A 22623-nucleotide genomic window follows, 5' to 3' on the forward strand; every position below is an offset into this window, starting at 1 on the left:
CACTGGTGTATTGAGTAACAGACACCGAATGGGTTGGCCAAGGAAGTCAACAACAGTTGATGACAGAAACATTGTGAAAGCTGTGAAGGTAAACCCAAAAACAACGGACAGCGACATCACCAACAACCTCAACAGGGCAGGGCTGAAGGTCTCACAATCCACCGTTCGAAGAATGACTTTGAGAGCAGAAATATAGAGGGCATACCACAAGATGCAAACCACTCACCAGCAGTAAGAATCGGAAAGTCAGTTTGGAATTCACAAAGCAATACAGAGATGAGCCACAAAAGTTCTGTTCCTATACTTTTGCTTGACTAAAAATTGGGTGGTCTGATACAAAAGGTTTCTATGAATGTTTTCTGTTGTTTAACACATCTAGATATAAATACCAGGAAATAAAAACTGAAATCCTAATCTCTCGTCTCATATCCATCTTTTCATCTCAAACCCAAATGTCTTTGGTGTAGAGCACAAACAAATGAATTGCCATTCCAACTGTTTCACAGGGAGCTGTATGTTTATATTGAAATATTTTCTGGTGCTGATTTGTTGGTTGGTGTTGTATTTTCATCATTCCTGTGTGAAGTTAGTGGTTTAATGGCTTGGGGGCTTAGCGGTTAAGGCTCTGGGTTACTGATCGGAAGGTCGGGGGTTCAAGCGTCAGCACTGCCAAACTGCCACTGTCGGGCCCTTGAGCCTCTTAACCCTCTTAAACCACTTAACCCTCTCTCCTCCACGAGCGCTGTATGATCTGACCCCAACTTCCTAACATGCGAAGAAAACAATTTCACTGTGCTGTAATGTATATGTGACCAGTAAAGAGTCATTATCATTATCATTATGTCCCGTTGATGCCACAGTGGGAGATTGCTAGAGCTGACACAACTTAAGAAATTAATTCAGCAATCTAAAACATAACATAAGAGATAACAGTCAGGTCTTGCTGAAGTATGAAACTTACTGGACAGATTAAAGGATTAAAGTGCTGCTGCATCGCTCTCTTTATCAGCAGCTAGCAGTAAAAAAAAAAAACAAACAATAGACCCACATGTAGATGAAAAAAGTTTCAACTAAAAAAAAGAAGATCATTAAAGATCACAGATTGGTTCTAAAGATTCATATGCAAGTCATTCAGGTTTTTCCTTTAACACTTCTAAAATTCCCTTGATTTCCTTCTAGAACATTGTAATGAGTTCTGAGTAATTTGTGACTGCAGGCTCTTCCCAGGTAATCTGCACAACCCTGTTTTGTGACTAACTTGTGTCTGTAATGAAGGAACCCATGGATCCTCCTCCTTTAGTTGAGATGCATGGATGAGCATGTGTAACCCCATGGAGAGCCACAACAATCCCACAGCGTCCACAGGAACATCAGCGCTCAGAGACAATGGACCAAGCCAAATGATGTAATCGGACGTGACTGCAGCATCATGACAATTATTAACAGTAATAAAAGCAGAGAACAAAACACATGCAACGTTTGTTGAATTTAGAACAACTTTCATGATGAACATGTGAAAGTGTGATCATAGATTAAAACACATTTCTGTTCCACTGAATTGACAATAACAGATCTAGTCTGAAATATCAACAGTTCAACAGTCATTTAAATAATGCTTTGGAAACATCGCAGCTGAAGAAAGAGATGTGCAGTTTATGTTTATGTAATAATAGCCTATAGTTCAAGGACAAATGCACAAAAACATTTAGATTAGATATGATCCCCCATCAGTTATCTCCAGTGTTTCCAACTTAGTGACTCTGTCAGTAGAATTGGTGCCATTTTAGAACCTGAAGACAAATATAGCGATATTCCAGACAGACATTAGCGACTGTCCTGCACTCGATATGGCCCTCCAGCTCAGATCAGAGCTGCTGGTTATAGGAGATGAGAGAGAGAATTTCAGTAGAATCACCATCAGTATGTAAAGCCTGATTGAGACATGCCTGTGTGAGTCTATGCTCCCAACAATTAATCAGTAGTCATCATTTCTCCCAACGACCAATCACTGATCACTAGTGTTACTAAAGACCAATTACTGATCACTAGTGTTACTAAAGACCAATCACTGATCACTAGTGTTACTAAAGACCAATCACTGATCACCATTGTTCCCAATGATTTATCACTGATCAGTATTGTTACTAAAGACCCATCACTGATCACCATTGTTCCTAATGACCAATGATCACCATTTTTTCCAATGACCAATCACCGATCATTGTTGCTCCCAACAACCAAACACTAATCACCATTGTTTTTTTCCACGCTCACACTACTTCGTTCTTGGTTTTTAAATCCTCTTGGCAGTATTTACGAGTAATAAACGCAAGTTATTCCATCTATATCTGTTTTCTTTCATGTCCGTTTCCTGACTACTTTCATGCACTGCCTCTTTTTGTCTGGTAGAAATGATAGCATCGTGCAAACACGTCAATCTTTTGTGGTGCCATGACCAAAGACGCCTTCTTTCAGTAGGAAATGAGTTATAAACTATTATTTTTCTATTCTGATTAAACTCTATTCTGAGTGTCTTCCTTTTTCATATAACATGTTTTGATTATCATCATGACTTTTAAAAAATATATACAAATCTGGAGACTTCTAACAGGCATTAAACTTACCCATGAAAGGAATGTGCAACACTAGTTATCTTTTTTTTTTTTTTTTAATTAGTTACCAAGGAGGAAGTAAAAGGAACCTTCAGTTCTTTAAAAGTGAAAGTGAGAGTGCAGAGCGTAGGGAAAATCATTCAGAGAAAATGTAGAAATAACGACACGTCTCGTTCATAAACGACATTTTACATGCCACAGTGATCCAGGCTACAGCAATGGCAGCCTATATTCTGCTTTTAGAAGCTTAAACCATGAAAAGCTCTGCATTGAAATGGCCCCCATTCGTTCAAGTTCCTCCTCCAGCTCGGTAAACATTACTAGCACTACAGCACGAGTGTGTGTAACTGGAGTTTAGCGCGACCAGGCGACCGATATGGCGCGCTGACGACAGAGCGGCGCTTGACGCCTCGCTCCACCGCGCATGCGCTAAAACAAACGCGCGAACTTTAGCGGGGGGGAACGGGGAGGCCGTGCCAGAGCTTTGTCTGATGGATGGTGTGTTTACAGTCTGGCTCATTCCCCCTTAATGTGAGCTTAATGTCAGTCCACTTCCTTCTCATCGCGGAGACCAGGAGCGTATAGCGAGCACGCCTGCATACACACATACACACACACGCGCGCGCGCGCACACACGCACGCATCCACACACACATACGCACGCACTGTGCGCCCTAAACTAAACTTCTCTCATCTCACCTTCCAACACACGGGATGGCGAGGCGACCGAGACACAGGTAGGCATGGAGCTCTTTTTGCTTTAAGTGCACTTTATGATTTAATGCTGGATGCATGCATGGTGTTGCTGCTGCTGCTGCTGATGGTGTGTGCGTGCGTGCGACAAGCTCGAGAGCTGTAAGTAAGCGAGTAAAGATATTTATATTTATTTATATGCGCACGCGGATGAATGCTTTCCTTTTTCTTGAGCGTCGCGTGTGAGCGGTATATTTACAACGACGGGTTTTTCGTTTTAATCTCTCCTTAGCGTTGTTTTTTTTGTATTTAATTGCTAAATCCTAACAGTTCTCCGGCTCGCGCGCAGGAACAGGTGGCTTGGTGGTGGTGGTGGTAGTGGTGGTCATGTGAGTGAGTAGAGCGAGCTCGCGCGCTGGTGCCTGGTGGTCGCGCTCTCATTTAAATTTTCATTCATTCGTTGCGCGTGCGGGTCCGTCGGTCAGTCAGTATGAGGACGAGGATGAAGATGAGCGTCGGGGGTCGAATTACTTTTTGGAAATAAGTTACTATCTTAAACTGAGACCTGTTCTTAAATAGTTTCAGGTGGAAATAAGAGCTGTACACAAGCTGTAAATGTGTCAGCGGGGCTGTTTTTGAGGTAACCAAGGTGATTTTGACACTGAAAGAAAGTTCGAGAGTAACCAAGACAACAGTGTGACCTATAACCTATTTTCAGTTGTTGTGTTTTTTTGTGTTTTTTTTAAAACCTCATATCATTATCCGAATTGTTTTACTCCTAAAAGACAGGTGTGTGTGTGTGTGTGAGAGAGAGAGAGTTTGTCTTTTAGCTTCGAAAAGGTTTGGTCTCGTTTTCGCCTCCATCTATAGTGTGACCCTAAACTGAACCCCAGTTGCTCCCACGTCAGGTTGGTTTTGGTTTAAATCGGTTCATCTCGGTTATTATTTTACCTCCAAACCTGTGGTTTCGCTCGTTATGCTGCAGAAACTTTGTATTTATTTATTTATTTATTTATTTAACATCATGTGGAAGTTCCCGGATATATGACTGACGTGCAAAGAAAAGAAAAAAAAAACCCAAATCGTAATACTATCTTTTCTTTTCGACAAGTGCGTCAAGAGTATTTGAAAAGTTTCTGCGACAAAAACAAAGAGACGCGATTGTTTGGGCGTCAAACGTGCAAAAAAAAAACCCCGAGCGCACGCGACGGCGGAAACAGGGGTCGGGGTCACGCGAGTAATGAACGGCGAGTTGTAATGCCCTGCTGTCAGTGTGGCACGAGCGCACTTGTGTGATCTCTTCTCAGTACTCGGTTGCATGCACACACACACGCACACACTCACAAATATAATAATAATTAAATATTTTTTTTTAGTATTATATCTGGTGCAGAAAAGTTCATGCATAATTAGATGTTTAATTTGAACACAGTTTTGAGTAATATACAAAGTCGCATAATCAACACTGCAATATCCAGCCCAGGCTTCACATGAGTTTTACACTCATTCCAATCTCTCGATGTGAATGCTCTAAAACTGCTCATATAGCTAGTATAGAGTAAAATGAATAGGTAACCCCAAGATCCCCTTTTCTTTCTTTCTTTCTTTCTTTTTTTGGGGTGAACATCGACACGCCCCTGACCTCTTCCTTGTCGTTTATCAATCATTAAGCAGTAATGATAAGCACAAGGCTTACATAAACACACATAGCACCTAAAGTGTGACACAAAAGCCAGGTGAGCACGGGCTTCCACGCATGCCGTGCTTCCTTCTGATTGGCCAAGAGCCGGCCAGGTGAGTTAGTTGAGCATGTGGCTGTGACAGGACCCGAGCAGGTCTGAACACGCAGCAGTGGGGAAACAGGGCCGCTCCACGTTTTGTACATATATCTGTGGAAACCAAAAACATCAGAACAGGTTTCTCTCAATCTGCTGGTACTACAGGTTCAGCCACTTCACTTTTGTTTTGACTGTGTTATCGCTCAATTTTTCTATTATTCATGACAGTATGACTAGGGGGCTGTTTGTAATTCGCTATACGTCATACATGTCTTTTTTTTTTTGGAACATAAAATTGACTCAGAGTCTTCTCTCACTCATTATACCACTCTCTCTCTCTCTCTCTTTAACCTTTACTCCTCCTTTCCCTTCCTTCTTCCACCGTTCTGTCCTCCCCTCACGCTTTACTCCTTACCTTCTTCGATTGCCCCTGTCCCTCTTCCCCGTTTTCTCTTTTCCTGCAGTGTTTACAGCAGCGACGAGGACGACGATGACGTGGAGATTTATGATCACGACTACGATGCGCCGTTAGCCAAAACAGGAAAACGGCACCTCGGCAAAACACGCTGGACACGTGAAGAGGTACACGGAAGCACTGTTCAAATGTGAAACTATGCTTTCGAACCGTGTTTCTTTTCAGTCACAACATATCTGGTGCCTTTCGCAAAATCAGGAAATGTGATGCATAGTTACGGTTATAAACGTAGATTTACAGTACGTGTTATACGTGTATTTAGAACGTACGCGGTCCTAGCGAGCCGCCTAGAAACGTTTTGTTCTTCTCATCTGCCTTTATATCAGTTCTTCAGCTAAGAATGAATAATGTTTGGCTTGTTCTTGACAGGATGAGAAGTTGAAAAGATTGGTGGAACATCATGGCTCAGAAGACTGGAAAGTCATCGCCAGCTTTTTGCCTGTAAGTGTGTGTGTGTGTGTGTGTTTGTGTGTGTGTGTGTGTGTTTGTGTGCATTCTGGGACTTAGAGAGGGTCAGGCTAGGTGAGGATGTGTTAGATGTGTGAGTATTTGCATGTGAATGGCTAGAAGCTTCAGGTAGTATAGATGTGCTGGTTCATGGCACAATTTGCATATTTGGGCATCCCTTTTAGATTTGCTCCAGTCTGGGGCAGAGTCAAGGAGGGTGGGGAAATTGCTTTGTTTCAGAATCCGCTGTGCACCTGCTGACATGCACACACACACACACACACACATATATATAGATATATATAAATACACACATACATGCATGGTATCAGCTTGTTTTGTTTTAGAAACCGATCTGCATTGTATAAATCACTGTACATGAGAATGAGAAAGTGGGGCTGTTTCATTTCTGAAGCACTCATAGGGGAATCCACGCACCTGGCCATCTCGGCAGTCTAACACCTTCAGTAATTCATGCGCCAAAACACCCACCACACAATAACGTACATCCTGTTCGCGTATTACACAGCACAACCAGAGCAACGTGTGTTTATAATCTCATGGCGACCTTTGCTTATTCACACCAGCAACATCCTGTTGGTGTTACTTACAGAAGCGCACCGTAATTCAAATGTTGGGTGTTTTGTTTGTCTTTCTGCACGTGTGATTACACTTTCACAATCTCGAAACCATCCTCGCTCGTTACAGAACCGCACGGACGTCCAGTGTCAGCACCGCTGGCAGAAAGTCCTCAACCCCGAGCTCATTAAAGGACCCTGGACCAAAGAAGAAGACCAGCGGGTACGTGCGTCGCCTGAACACCTGAACATGAAAAACAAAAACAAATCAAGACTTAAAGACAGCTCAGAGACACACCGAACGCACCAAGCGTACGGCCCTTATAAGCACAGTTATAAGAACATTTCAGCAGAAAGAACTGGACGCAACTAATGATTAACTGTACGGAGCAGGTGTCTAACTCTGTATCGCCTGTAACTTTATGGCCTGCCGATAGTCATTGGCAGGTGGATATTACAGATGTTTAGTCATTTTAAATACCACTATCTATGTGCAGCCTTAGTATAGTTGCGCAATTCAAGTTCCCCTTCTGTGTGTGTTTGCGCTTCCTCGCCTGTCCGCTCCATCTAGCCTTCCTTTACTCATACGACTCTTTCTCTCTGCATACCCTCAGGTGATCGAGCTGGTGCAGAAGTACGGTCCGAAACGCTGGTCGGTCATAGCGAAGCACTTAAAGGGGCGTATCGGCAAGCAGTGTCGCGAACGCTGGCATAATCACTTAAACCCGGAGGTAAAGAAGACGTCCTGGACGGAGGAGGAAGATCGTATCATCTACCAGGCGCACGAGAAACTCGGCAACCGCTGGGCCGAGATCGCCAAACTGCTGCCGGGCAGGTTCGAACGATAACACGATCAAATACACTTCCAGCCATTTCGATCTGAACCTGTAAACAGCATTTAAGACTTCCAGTAGACCCGGATCGTGTGATGTTGTATTCGCCTTGTTACTTATCTGTAACCGTTTTGTATTTTCAACCTGCTCTGCGTGTACATCCACGTCTAATAACCCGCTCTCTCGTCGGCAGAACGGATAACGCCATAAAGAACCACTGGAACTCTACGATGCGGCGTAAAGTGGAACAGGAAGGCTACCTGCAGCACACGACTAAAGTCAGCTCATCGCCGATTACCAGCGGATACACGAAACCATCCCACCTGCTCAACTACAGCCAGACTCCGACTAGCAGCTCCATGCCAACCAGCCCCATCACTAACCAGTACCCGACCCAGTACTACATCCCCGACCCACAACGGGTAACTGTTAACCCTACGTTCCTACATTCCGTTCGTCGTTCATTAACACGCACGGATACAGACGGCAGGTTATATCGCTACAAAAATGATGCCGCGATTTGATCAAAACCCCTCCAGGAATATCTGCCGTTTTTACTAAACGGAATAGTTATGTTTATAGTTCGATGTACAGAGCGCTTATTGGCACGTTCCAGACTGTAGCGATTAACATTCAGTGCATTTCTATTGAAAACACATGCGGTACACTTCTTGCATTAGAATGACTCAATGAGCCAGTATGAGACTGTCCTCATCATCATCATCATCATGAACTCATTATCTGTTTCATCATTGGTTGTTTAGGTGCCGTTTCCATTGGCTCTGCAGCTGAACATTTTTAACATCCCTCAGCACGGCACTGCAGCTATACAGGTGACCCAGAAACGTCGACTTTTTATATGAAGTCTATTTTAGACTTTTAAAATGTCTGGGTAAAAAAACACTGCGTCTATTGTGTAGATAAGCACAGATATTTTATCCTAACTCGGTTTGTGTGTGTGTGTGTGTGTGTTTCAGAAACACTATAATGAAGAAGATCCCGAGAAAGAGAAGAGAGTGAAGGAGATTGAGATGCTTCTGATGTCGACAGAGAATGAGCTGAAAGGACAACAAGCACTACCCGTGAGTGTGTGTGTGTGTGTGTGTGTGTGTGTGTGTGTGTGAATAATTGGAGGAAGCATCTGGGGGTCTATTTCACATTCTAACTGCTTGGCTAAGTGATGCAATGTGCCCTTATCACACCACAAACTCTGTTCAAATTCTTGTGAAACATAGAACCCCCCCCACCCCACCCCTTCCACCCCTTCCACCCCTCCCAAATCATTCAACAAGTCAAGTTCCCTTTCTCTCTCCTCTCTTCCTCCATCATTTACTCTGTCTTTCACTCACCCTCTCTCTCTCTCTCTCTCTCTCTCTCTCTCTCTCACACACACACAGATCTCCATGGCCAGTTACACATGGGGTCGGGGCTCTTTGACTGACACCTCAGTAGGTGTGGCTGTCTCCGTCCCAGCCCCACCCTTGGAGCAAGGCTGCCTTCCAGAGGAGAGCGCTCACGGCAACACGAACAGTCCGAACGGTAGCGGCGGCGGCGGCACAAACGGCGGCGGCAGTGCAGCAGGCAACAGCGGCGTCCTGGCAGCCTTACCAGAGTTCATGGATGCCATCGATTCTGTAAGAAAACGAACAAAACTTTGTATTACAGACGTGTGACATATTGCTGCCTGGACAAGTTTAGCGTCAGTTAGAGAGTTTGCACCTGACATATTCAAACGTATATACAATATACGTTTACATGCCTATTACACGTATATATCAGTTTCCTGAGCAAAAAAACATTCTAGTATAAGTATAGGTAGTATATCAGTGGGCGGGCAGGCTAAATATCAACCCTCTCTGCATGATCTTCTCAGAACATCACAGCATGGCCCGACAAGAGCTCTAACAGGAGTTTGAGTAAAACGCATAAGGCTGCATGTGTGAACAGCGAGGACAGCGGCTTCTCGTCGTTCGCTCGCTCCGCGCCTAAACGTTCTGACACAAGCATCCTGCCCTTTTCTCCCTCTCAGGTACCACCGAGAGACCCGAGTCAGTAGTCAGTAGTGCTAGTAGTGGTAGTCTCCACTGTAGTAGTGGTGATCGTGTTCGTGTCGACAATCATTTCTTGTTCCTTCCTGATTTTTCATTATCTCATCTCTAAGGAGTGTGTCGTAGTGTATATCCACGGTACTGGAGATCATACCTCTGCAACTCCACACGCATTTTATTACATGTTTATGAAATCTTAATTCAGCAGTTGTAAAAGTTGTGCACTTTGCGCAGGACCGAACAGGCTTTCGTTCACCAAATACCACCAAATCCGCGAATCAACGCGCATGCAAAAGTGACTATCCTCAAGAAACATCGGACTCTTTTAAGCATTCGGTTCCTCTTCCCAGACGTTTAGATCTGAAATCGGTTACTTCACAAGGTGCAAGCTGCATTCACAGGGTGCAAGAACCTCAGATTGTCCTTTTTCGTATTCAAAACACCCCCCTGGTGCGAACGTTCCATTATGAGCAGAGATTAGATAATATAACGGGTTTCGCGTTCCTATAAGAGATGGGGGGGGGGATTCGGGGGGGAGGAAAACCTGCTTTTTTTCAGATCTTCTTTCATAACTTGCAGGCACGTTTCTAAAACACAGCTGCGTTTTTCTGAAGTGTATTCTGTGGCTGTTTGTTCCTTTACACACTCAAGAACAGGTGTGTGATGATGATTTCTGTTTTTTTTTTCTTTTTTTTTTTTTGTTTTTTTTTGTAGTTCTTAAACGCTTCCGTGAGTCCAGACCCGGACGGTCAGAGTCTACCCGTCTCGCCCTCAGCCGTGTGCTCCCAGAAGCCACTGCAGCCCGACCTCGCTCTCCACCACCAGAAGGAGAACGATATGTAAGTTTCTGTTGTTTTTTTTTGTTTTTGTTTTTTTTTACAGTATTAGACCTTAAATGAACTCTTTCACACGATGATCTAAATACCGATACAGCGTTCTGCACTCATAGACCTAAACCGATTCGAGCGGCGTTTGTTACGATAAAGCCGTTAGCTCATTCCTGAATCGTCTCTCTTTCTCAGGTTCAGGACTCCGACTCTAAGGCGCTCGATCATGGAGTGTTCTCCTCGCACTCCTACTCCATTCAAAACAGCACTGACCTTGCAGGACACCAAATATGGCCCGCTGAAGAGGGTGAGAGTTTGTGTATAAGTGCGGGCGTGTGTGTGTGTGTGTGTTTAATACGATACTGATGGTTTAACATTAGCTTCTACGTGCGTGTGTTATAGCGTCTTAACGGGAATGTGTGTGTTGTGTTTAGGCTCACAGCCCTCCTGTAGATGCAGTAGTTGGAGGAATTAAACAGGAGCCTCAGGAATGTGAAGTGAGCGTCGGAGGAGCGCATCACGACCAGCCTCCGCTCAAGAAGATTAAACAAGAGGTGAGTCCTTTCTTTATATGTATCTAGATATCTTTTATCATGTCTTCCGTCATGTGATCTGTAAGCGTACGTATGAAAGACAGCGAGTGAGTTCGAATTGCGCTTGCAGGTCGAGCCAACGTGTCTGCAGTGGGAGGGACAGAATCTTCATGCCCAGCTTTTTCCTTCAAGTGGCCCCGCCCACAATATGCCGGTGAGTGACCTTTCACCTAAGCATGGGCGATATGTCCACAAATTTCACAACAGACTTTTCTGAGATATGCATTTCATAAAGTGTTTGTCTTCCGTTTTTTTTTTTTTTTTTCTAGAGTAATGAGCGACCCTGTTATGACTCACAGTCGGACAATGACAATCTAAAATCGTCTAAAACAATTGTTGTCAATAATAAAAATAAACAGATGTTTTGACTCTTAAAGTGACTTCCCGTTCGAAAACCTGAGCAAAGCGAGACAATACGAAGTTGTCCTCAGATATTATGAGATTATAATCACAATCAATTGCACCATCATCCAGTCCTTGTTTTCACCTCTGTCCTCTGTTTGAACTTCTTTAATGTAGGTGAAATACAGAAATAAACTTCTGTTGTTTCCTCGTGAGGTAATATTTAACCTCTGTGTCGTTCCGGCTCGTTGCAGGATCTGTTGACGAGCTCGCTGCTGATGCTGCCCGGATCGGAGAAGAGCGAGGACGGACATAAAGCCGCTCAGATGCCCCGCAGAACTCTGGGTAGCCCAGTGCAGGTAACACAACCTCTTTCTTCAGTTGTGCATTGCTTGATACGTCCTTCTAACTATTTAACGTTCTTGTATAGCCGTCGTATTGCCAGACGAGTCCAGATGTGGGGATAAAATTGGGGGGATTGGGGGAAAAAATATCTCCAAGGATTATAGATTTCATTTGAAGAAAACGTAAACTTGAAAGGCTGGAAAGTTCTTTAAAAGATCTTGGGGGGGACGGGACCCTGATCAAACTATCTCCATCCATCCATTGTTCTTCCAAAAAATTTTGCATTTTAATAGCGAGACACAACTGTGGTTCGTTTAGTATAAAGGTATTTCGAATGGGCTGTAAACGTGTTTGCTTGTTACGCTGCGAATCCAGGTGTTGTATTACGCCATAAAATCATAAAATGACGACGCTCATCATGTTCGTTATCTTTGTGCTTCTTTCCCGCCTTCCTCTTACCCCTCTGTTGTCCTCCTCCTCCTCCTCCTCCTTAGCACGTGGGAACATGGGAGCAGGTGCTTTGTGGGAAGACCGAGGACCAGCTTCTGCCCTCTGAGCCGACACACAAATACCTCAACAACTTCTGCTCCCGCACGCTGGTCATGTAGGAAGTGTGGAGGAGCGAGGTCGAGAGACAGCAGACAATCATTCTGCAATAATGGAAAGAGAAAACACTCCGTGGCCGCTCCTAAGGCGGGGTCGAGTCATTATGGTACAATACGTGATTTGGGAGAGGCGTACAGCCATTCATTTGACTGCACAGCCGTCAATTATGTTGTGCTTTTCCGTGTTGGACGTCAGCCAACCAAAGTAAATGAACCTTTTTTTTTGTTTGTTTGTTTTTCTACATTTTTTCATTTTGTCTCTTTTGTTTGTCGGCTTTTATTTTTTAATAATATTGTATTATATATTTTGTATTATACACGGGGAAATGAACTGTCTATGAGGGCTCTAATTGTATGGAATTTTAATATAAATAACAATTTGTAATAATTTATTATTTTGTATTAAGAATAATTAACTACGACAGGCGCATTCGTCAGTGTTGGACCCCAGTATTCGTGCATCCTGCTAATCTCTAGTCTATGCTGTGCGTTAACAGTAAGGAGCGTTGTTTGCTTCGAGCATTACCCATGATTTACACCCTGTAGCCCAGCAGTGCTGCCTCCGAAATGACACAGAACCATGTTTAAAGTGCGCTACACGAGACACAATCCCAAACCAAAGCACTGATCAGAGTACTCAAGTGCCTCATAGTTCACATTGCCAAGTTTAGAAGTCGTGTGTGTCCATAGAAAGGCACCCATCATTTCACTAGTGTTACCATTTCAAATTTTTAAAAAAAACAACAACCCAAAAACGAAAAGTGCGGGATTGAATTAAGATCCCGTTAGCACTATGTTAAACTTGATACCAATAAAGCTACAACGCAAGATTTCAATTGAACAAAGACAAAAAAATAAGTATTGGTTTTCTGATTTACTACCAAGCTAAAAAACAAACAAACAAACAAAGTTTACCAAGCATGCTTTCATATCAAAGGCCTAAGTGACAAAAAAAAGAGCTTTTGATCTGATGAGACATTTCTTTACACTTAATTTCATAACACTGTTTATTTTTTTTTATATTCCAGCGTGTCAATGGTATTGCTAGTTTTATAAACACTGAAATTCTTGTTTGGTTTTTTTTTGTTTTGTTTTTGTTTATTTTTTTATAACTGTGCCTTTTTTTGTGATATTATGATGTGCTTTTTATACCAAGACTATGATGGCCAATCAGAAACATTTAGCAGTAACGTTTTTGTTATTTGCTGCCTCTTTTGTATTAGCGGAAAGTACAAACACTTTTTTTATATACATCAAACGTTTTCTACACGTTTTTTTCTACATTTTTTTTTTAACTGCCATGTGAATAAAGTGTGTTTTTGGAACTTTCTGTGGTTTTCTTTCTTATTCCACAATGTGACATTTCTCAGGTTTTTCTCAAGCACTTCGGTGTGTGTGTGAATTACGATTGAATACTCAATACAACCATACAGACTCACGTGAAGTAAACGCGAACCGTGCGGATTCTTTTTTTTTTTTATTTCTGAATTTTACAAAATGGAGAACCGGTGATTATCGGTTGCAGTGTGTTAAAATGTCAACATATTTTATATCAAATTAACAGCAATTTTCCTTATTGGTGGAGGTTAGACGCGTGATGAATACGAGCTTATCGTCAATTACACTAATATTGGCACCCTTGGTAATATTGGCCTCCACTGATATTGGCACCCTTGGTAAATATGAGCAGAGAAGGCTGTGAAAAATGGTCTTTATTGTTTAACCTTTTGATCTTTTGTTCAAAGAATTCACAAAAATACTCTGCTCTCATGGATATCAAACAATTGCGAACAAAACACAGGTTAATAAAAAAAAAATATCTTTGTTAAATATAGGTGTGCAACAATTATTGGCACCCCTATGAATTCATATGAGAAAAATATATTTTAAGTATATTCCCATTGATATTTAAAAAAAAATAATAAAAATGTATACCTGGGTAACTAGGAACAGGAAATTGTTCAACCATGACTTCCTGTTTCACAGGTATAAATAATAGGCCAAATTCCCTTATTCATTCATAACAATGCGTAAAACCAAGGAATATAGCTGTGACATGCGGCAAAAGGTTGTTGAGCGTCACAAAATGGGACGTGGCTATAAGAAAATAGCACAAGCATTGAAAACGCTCATTTCCACGATCAGGGCAATAATTAAGAAGTTCCAGTCAACTGGAAATGTTATGAATCAGCCCTGGAATTGGACGTGTGTCTAGATCGTCTCAACGCACTGTGGAGAGGACGGTTCAAATGGCCAAAAAATCTCCAAGGATCGCAGCTGGAGAATAGCAGAAGTTAGTTGCGTCTTGGGGTCAGAAAGTCTCCAAAACTACAATCCGAAGTCACCGACATCACCACAAGTTGTTTGGAAGGGTTTCAAGAAAAAAGCCTCGACTCTCATCCAAAAACAATCTCGAGCGTCTGCAGTTTGTCAGACACTACTGGAGCTTCAAACGGGATCGGGTTCTATGGTCAGATGAAACCAAAATAGAGCTTTTTTGTAATAAACACCAGAGGTGGTTTTGGTGCACACAGAGAGGTAGCCACAGTTAAATATGTTGGTGGATCTTTAATGTTTTGGGGCTGTTTTTCTGCCAGAGGACCTGGACATTTTGTTAGGATACATGGCATCATGGACTCGATCAAATATCAACAGATATTAAATGAAAATCTGACTGCCTCTGCCAGAAAGATTCAAATGGACTGTGGTTGGATCTTCCAGCAGGACAATGATCCAAAACATACATCAACATCAACACAAAAATGCTTTACTGACCACAAAATCAAGGTCCTGCCATGACCATCCCAGTCCCCTGACCTGAACCCCATAGAAAACCTGTGGGGTGAACTGAAGAGGAGAGTCCACCAGCGTGCACCTCGAAATGTGAAGGATCTGGAGAGATTCTGTATGGAGGAACGGTCTCAGATCCCTCGCCATGTATTCTCCATCCTCATCAGGCATTATAGGAGAAGACTCAGAGCTGTTACCTTGGCAAAGGGAAGTAGCACAAAGTATTGACTAAAACGGTGCCAATAATTCTTGCACACCTATATTGACCAAAGATATTTTTCTTGATAAACCTGTGTTTTGTTTGCAATTGTTTGATATCCATCAGAGAGTATTTTTTGTGAATATTTTTTAAACAAAAGATCAAAAGGTTAAACAATAAAGACAAATTTTCACAGCCTTCGTTGCTCATATTTACCAAGGGTGCCAATAGAACTGGAGGGCACTGTATATATGCATTGAGGTTTTTATTTACACCTGACTCAGCGTGTCACCAAAGCTCTGTTTAGCCATAGTTAATGTTACAAGGACACTGTAAAAACTCTGTAACGAAACAGTAAAGAGTTGCCAGATTGAAGCAGAGAAGTGTTTATAGCATTCGTTACAGATAACCCAGTGTCCACATGTAGGCCATGTATGAGTAAAGTAGGGGAAAGAGCACGGCGTCTGTAGTATTCAAATACAAGAGAGTAACTCACGCTGATAGAGCTGATCAGAGGCGACTGATAAGCCTCGTTCAGGAGCAGCGGGTGTGAATGGAAAAAGCTCATCAACACTCTACATAGCGACTTCTAAATGATCTATCAGCTGCCACAATACACCCCTCCAGCTACTACACATGCAAATGCCTCTAACTGTATTCCCTCTTGCTATGCAGTAGTTTCCCTTATCAAGGACTACTTCGGTTCAGCAGGGCGTCCGGACTTAAACTACTAAACTTAAATATATATCAGGGATCAGAGTCTGCATACTGTGTATAGGCACTTTAATACGAACACCTGTACATCTACATCCAATCAGCCAATCACATAGCGGCACTTCCATGCATCAGGATGAGGTTTGGATGAGCCTGTGCCTGTGTGTGTCGCCTCAGATTCCTGTTCTTTCTCGAACCCGATTTGGTCTTATAGCCCATCCGCTTCAGGGTTCGACACACACCGTGTCATGCTTTTCTGCTCAGCACGGTCATAACGAGTGATTATTGTTCCTTCCTGTCAGCTCAAACCAGTCTGACCGTTCTCCTTTGAGTTTGATCATCAACAAGAAATTTTCACCTGTATCTTTTTTGTTTGTTTGTTTGTTTGTTTGTTTTATTCCAGAACCAGAACCACTCCGTGTAAACTGTAGAGACTGCTGTATATTTCAATATACATTGAAAATAATGCAATGACAATTCTCCTTATAGTAAATGAATTACTATAAAGAGCAGTAGGTGGTAAAAAAAAAAAAAAAAAAAAAAAATAGATATCGAGTCAATATTTAACGTGTCGACATTCTGCCTTTAAAACTGACTCGGTTTGGGTTTAATATATTTTCATAAATTTTTAAGTTCATAAATCGATTTCTTTAAGCCGAATACACGTAAATAGAACAAGTTTGAGTTCAATTTTTGTTATATTTAAGTGTATTTGGCTTAAAGAAATCGATTCACCGACTTCAAAATTTTGAGGTAATGAGTTTCCTCCGATTTTTTTGAGTTAAATGAACTGATCCGGTTTTACAGTGTGGTTGTTCTAAACACCTTAGAGAACTTCTGTTTCTGCAGGTAATTCCATACAGCATTCATCATGTTTTAATCTGATCAGTCTATTATTATTCAATATCCTTCCTTTTCCTCTCATTGACAGTGTTAAAAATGACTTTAACGGGGAAACAAAAATAAGACATCGGTATTGGAAGCTTTACATGAAGGCACGGGGACAATCTTTGTTATATCTCACAGGAATGAGATCCCCATCCCTAACCTCAACCTTTAACTTGCAACTTTGTGTCACGGGTTGTGTTGCTTTTGTTGCTATTTTGCCAGCATGGAACCATGTTGATGCTCTACAGATGTTAACTGCTGAACACTGACAGACGCTTAAACAAGCATCTGTCTTTCCGTGTGTCCTTTAACCATATCGGGTTCGTATTACATTCTCACTCCTTTTTCATACAGCAGCACTACTGACTTCTCCATCTGCTTGGTCAGAAGATGTGTCAGAACATGTGTCAGAAGATTCTGTCTTATTAACTCTAAGAGAAAGCGGCCGAACTGCTGTGTATGAGTGATAACAGGAACTAACTAATATTGTGACCATTCAACAACATTAAATGTAAATATAAACGGATATGAAGAGGAATTGGACGGAATAATAGTATGTAAAGGTATGTAATAAAATATCGTAACCATTGGTAAAAAAAAAATAAAAAAAATAAAAAAAACTAATTGTGGTGGTATAAGAGGAATTAAACGCTGTTGGATGCATTTTTATAGGAAAATAATTGACTAATAATACTAATAATTTTCACACTACCCTGTCGAAGATTGTTTTCCTGTAGCACCAGACCACATCACGTTTTATTGTATTATATATTACAATGCAATGGTTCCGTGTTTATATTGTGGTTTGCCACAGGGAAGGACTGTTGTGAAATGATCTTTGTATAGTTGTGTTTCTTCTAATAAACCGGTAGTAATGAATATTGTATTATATTAGGTTTCTTTACTGCGCACAAGACTGGTGGCTTTTTCTGCAGTGTGTATATTTATACCATGGCAAGGTGTTGGTGGAGTACTGTAAATGGCCCCTTTTAACGTGAACGGAAACCAAATTTGTCTCTGTATGTGAATGTGTGTGTGTGTGTGTTAGCTTGTGGGTGAGAGAGGATGGTAAAGTGAATGAAGGAATTGGTGCGCTTGGATGTGTAAGGTCTCTTGAGGATAGCTCTTTTCCTGTGTGGGTGTCAGAGACGAAGGCCTGGCTCGGACCAGGGCCTAAATTTACAGCTGCTCAGCTCTCACATCCCCTCCAACGTGGCCACCTGCCTGCTCAACGCTGCCTGTATCCCCCAGTTCTGTAAACACACACACACACACACACTAATTAATTCTGTTTGTGGCATGCTTTTAACAATATACGTTGTCACTAAGCAGCTTTAAATAAAAAGGTTGCAGATTTAGATCGCTCAATCGCAGAAAGGCTGAAGGAGATGGAGGGATTATAAAGCATTACCGTATATACAGGTGTAGAAGAGTCGAGACAAAGAGTAGAGTAAGTGTGTTAAAAGGATGCTTGGTGCGAGCATTTTTTGTTTGAGTCCTGAAATGAGCACAGTAAGATTCAGGAAGCTATGATTACAGCAGCTATTCTATAGGTACGAATCTACAGTAGCTTTGAAATCCATCTGTCTTGTTCTCTATGAACAGCAAAGCCAGAGCTGACAGCCTGTCTTGTGACATGGAGGATCTCCGATCATTAGTTTCTCAGATTCAGTTTGCGTTCTCACTTGCTACAGCTGGTGGAAGTTTTAGGATCTTTTGTATGTGACGGCGGAAAAGCTGATTTCATGTCTTTGCTGACCAATTAGTCCAGAACGTCCCCGAGGAGCAGATTCAGATCTCCAGCATGAAAGCATCCTACAAAGAAAGCGAGTTTGTCGAAGGCTTCAGTAGATTTTTTGTGTGTCTAGTAAGCAAAAAAAAAGCTTTCCTGTCCGTTCAAAGGCTCGTCCGTCGTTGTTTTGTCGGGAAACTGGATTTTTTTTTTGTCGTCCATATTGGTACACCTCTGGCCCTGTGTGTGCGGAGTTTGCATGTTCTCCCCGTGCTGCGGGGGTTTCCTCCGGGTACTCCGGTTTCCTCCCCCAGTCCAAAGACATGCATGGTAGGCTGATTGGCGTGTCCAAAGTGTCCGTAGTGTATGAATGGGTGTGTGAGTGTGTATGTGATTGTGCCCTGCGATGGATCGGCACCCTGTCCAGGGTGTACCCCGGCTTGTGCCCGATGCTCCCTGGGATAGGCTCCAGGTTCCCCCGTGACCCTGAAAAGGATAAGCGGTATAGAAGATGGATGGATGTTGGATGGTACACCTCTAGGGTTGGGGGTTCAAATCCCGCCTCCACACTATGTGTTCTCCCTGTGCTTCAGGGGTTTTCTCCGGGTACTCCAGTTTCCTCCCTCAGTCCAAAGATATGCATTGTAGGCCGATTGGTATTTCCAAATTGTCTGTAGTTATGTGAATGTGTGTGCAGTGGGTTGGCACCCCATCCAAGGTGTCCCCGAGTTCCCTGGGATAGGTTCCAGGCTCCCCTGCGATCCTGTGTAGAACAAGGGCACGATCGGCCGGTTAAAGGATCAGATCTTTTTTCTTTTCTTCTTTTCAAAGTAAAAGCCCTTGCTCCTCAAGGATACAAGGATATCCCATCCACTGCCATTCATACATACAGTACATTACTTTTTATTTTACTCACGAAATGTTTACATAAATAATGTCATTTTAATCTCAGCAGCAACAGGCACTCTTATGGTCTGGGTGCTATTGCACATCCACTGCACCAGCCCTGTTATCCACTGAAGATGCAAATCTTTAGGGTATCCATGTAGTACCATCCTTCCAGATATGTGAGTGAAACCTCTCTATCGGCCTAAATATCGCTCCTGATATGACGACGGGTCGGATTGTATCCGAGTGAAAATATGACAGGATCACACAAAGTTGGCCGCGTTAGGCACTTCATCTGTCATTCCTGTTGTTGTGTTGTTTTGAAAAGTCAGGTCGGATAACGGTAAACCTAATTAAGCGATTTAGGATTGATCGAAGGATTAAAAAAAAGACAAAGCATGAAGAGAGAAAGAAAGTGACACAGAGAGCCATTGTTCGGAAAGTTTTGTTACTGTCTCAGCTGTCTTTTGTGAGAGCATCTGTTAACATTTTGTGTGTGTGTGTGTGTGTGTGTGTGTGTGTTTGTGATAGAAAGAAAGAGAGAGAACGAGAGAGAGAGGGAGAGAGAGAGAGAGAGGATATGCACGCTGTGGGTTTGAAACGGAAAGGCCTGTCAATGAAGAGACATGAGCAGACTTTCAGAATACGCGTATAGCCTCTCCGAAGCCCCGTACACCTGCTCTCTGTCTGAGAAAGAGCGAGAAAGGAGAAAAAAAGAGAGGCAGAATGAGAGAGAGTGAGAGAGAGAGTGAGAGAGAGAGAGAGAGAGAGGGAAAAGGGGGAGGGGGTAAGATCACCAAGCCAATGTGACACAAAAAAACAAAAACACAGGTGCAAAGAGAGAGTTCCCTCCACTTAGTCACACACACACACACACACACACACACACGCACGCACACACCCCCATATGTTCAGAAATATAAGCACGAAGCCCCTACATACACAGCCTTGACGTTGGAAACATGGTCTACAGAACTTTTCCGATGGTGAATGACATCACTAATGCCTGTCATGCCTCGTCCAATCAGCACGCACGCATCACCCTATATATGAGCCCTCCATATACACCAACCAACCTGCTTCTAAAATTACACTTCAGTCAAGCTCACCCCTCCTTCTTTCCACTTTTGGCAGGTAATCAAGCTATTTCATGTTGCCTCTAAAAACAATTGAGGCTTGGTAAAAGCAGACGCCTGATCAGAGCCAAGTTCACATTCAGCAAAAACACCAGATGTCAAATTGGTGGCCTGTTGCTGTGTTGTTGAATCGCTTCATCGCTCTTAAGGGTGGAAGCGTATACCGGTGTGACGAGTACATCGTGGCGAGGGCATCTAAAATTGATATACTATTAACGATCCGGATAAGAGCATCTGCTCAATGGTGTAAACGTATCTGAATGAACCTCCTGTTAGTATAGATGACAGGATAAATGATGACATCATAACATTTTCAGATTTGATGAGTACCTTGGAATATTCTGGAGTGGAGTGGCCTAATTTGGGGGAAGGAAAAAAAAAACCCCACCATTAAAATACATTTAAAAAAAAATAAAAATTGAAACGCAGAAGCTTTTCTAACCAAATAATGCGAGGCTAATCATTTCATTAATTTATTCATTCAGCTTCACTAAGCACTTTTTCCTGATCAGGGTGATGGTCATGGTGGATCTCGGGAACACTGAGAGTGAAGCGGGAATACACCCTGCAAAAGATTTGAGAACGTATGCGACATCTCTTACCGATTCTTTTGTTTTCAAAGTGCTGCCCCACTTTTTTTTATTTCTTTCAGTGTACTGAAGAGTGGAATCTACAATCGCAGCTAAAATTAGGACGGAATGAAGGAAATATTCCACATACGTTGACGTCATGTATAAAAAAAAATATTGTACATCAGTAGCTCTGATAGGAAAATGTATCAGATCCTGTCCAATATTAATCAAGGCCAATACCAGTCTAATACCAGTGCTCAAACTGGTGCATCCATCGTAATTATAATTAACTTTATATATAATAATTGTCTTTCAAGTTACCCAAAGACCCTACACTGTACAAACAGATAAAAAAAAAGATGAGGCACAAAACCAGGAAGGGACTTCATAACCAGAAATGATGTTGTAGGTACAGTAGAAGTGGACAGACAGCCAAATAAATGTTATTTTATTAGCAAAATAAAGTTGTGTTTTCCTGATATATGTGTATTATATACTTAAACCTCATATACATTTTGGGACACCTATTTACAATAAACAATGCAAATTAAAAAAAAATATAAGGTTTTCATTTTGACTCACCATGATATATACACTACAAGGCCAAAAGTTTTCGCACACCTGACCATCACACCCGTATATATATATATATATATATATATATATATATATATATATATATATGGGGTTCTTCCCCAAACTATTGCCACAAAGTTGGAAGCAGACAATACTATAGGATGTCTCTGTATGCTGTAGTGTTACAATTTCCCTTCGCTGGAACTAAGATGCTTGAACATGTTCCAGCACGACAATGCTCCTGTGCACAAAGCCAGCTCCATGAAGATATGGTGTGTTCCGGTTGGTGTAGAAGATCTCGCGTGTCCTCCACCTCAACCCCACTGAACACTTTCGGGATGAACTGGAACACCGACTGTACCCCAGACCTCCTCAACATCCTGACATCACTGCCTGATCTCACTAATGCTCTTGTGTCTGAATGATCACTAATCCCCACAGCCACAAAGCCAAAATCTAGTGTAGAGCCTTCCCAGAAGAGTGGAGCTTATTATAACAGCAAAAGGAGGACTAAATCTCTTCCCGGGATGTTCGACAAGCACAGATGAGTGTCTTGGCCAGGTATCCGCATACTTTTGACCATATAGTGTATTCATATTTATCTCAGCTGACTAACTAATCTTTGCTAAGCTTAGCAATACTTGCTTCAGAAATATCCCAGTTATCCTATGACATAGCTAACTAGCTAACACAGCTGGCTAAACATATCTGTTTTGGGGCATTTATATGCGTACACACAGAGAAACGTGATCATTAAAGAGAAAACTAAAGGTCAAATGATTTTTCGTTGTGACAAGTGCAGCTCCCAGCACAAGCTCTGGAGCCCGCTGCACAATTGGTCTGGCTAACATTAGCAACACTGACAAAGAAATAAGTGCTAGCTAGCTAGCATCTTGACCTGAAATAAAGTACTCATTATACAATCAGAGAGTTTTGTTGGGATTATGCTGGT

General features: G+C 42.2%; 1 protein-coding gene across 1 annotated transcript; it reads left to right on the plus strand.

Moving 5' to 3' along the window:
- Positions 1-2425: 2425 nt before the first annotated feature.
- On the plus strand, positions 2426-13925 carry myb (v-myb avian myeloblastosis viral oncogene homolog). Its single transcript, XM_053643898.1, has 15 exons — positions 2426-3349; positions 5548-5665; positions 5928-5999; positions 6714-6806; positions 7198-7418; positions 7610-7838; positions 8181-8249; positions 8394-8498; positions 8814-9050; positions 10179-10303; positions 10487-10598; positions 10726-10845; positions 10955-11038; positions 11481-11585; positions 12066-13925. Exons 1-15 carry the CDS (start codon positions 3327-3329, stop codon positions 12177-12179), a joined length of 1827 nt encoding a protein of 608 aa, XP_053499873.1. The 5' UTR covers positions 2426-3326; the 3' UTR covers positions 12180-13925.
- The last annotated feature ends 8698 nt before the right edge of the window (positions 13926-22623 follow it).

The sequence above is a fragment of the Ictalurus furcatus genome, chromosome 15 (assembly GCF_023375685.1).
Source record: "Ictalurus furcatus strain D&B chromosome 15, Billie_1.0, whole genome shotgun sequence".
Lineage (NCBI taxonomy): Eukaryota > Metazoa > Chordata > Actinopteri > Siluriformes > Ictaluridae > Ictalurus > Ictalurus furcatus.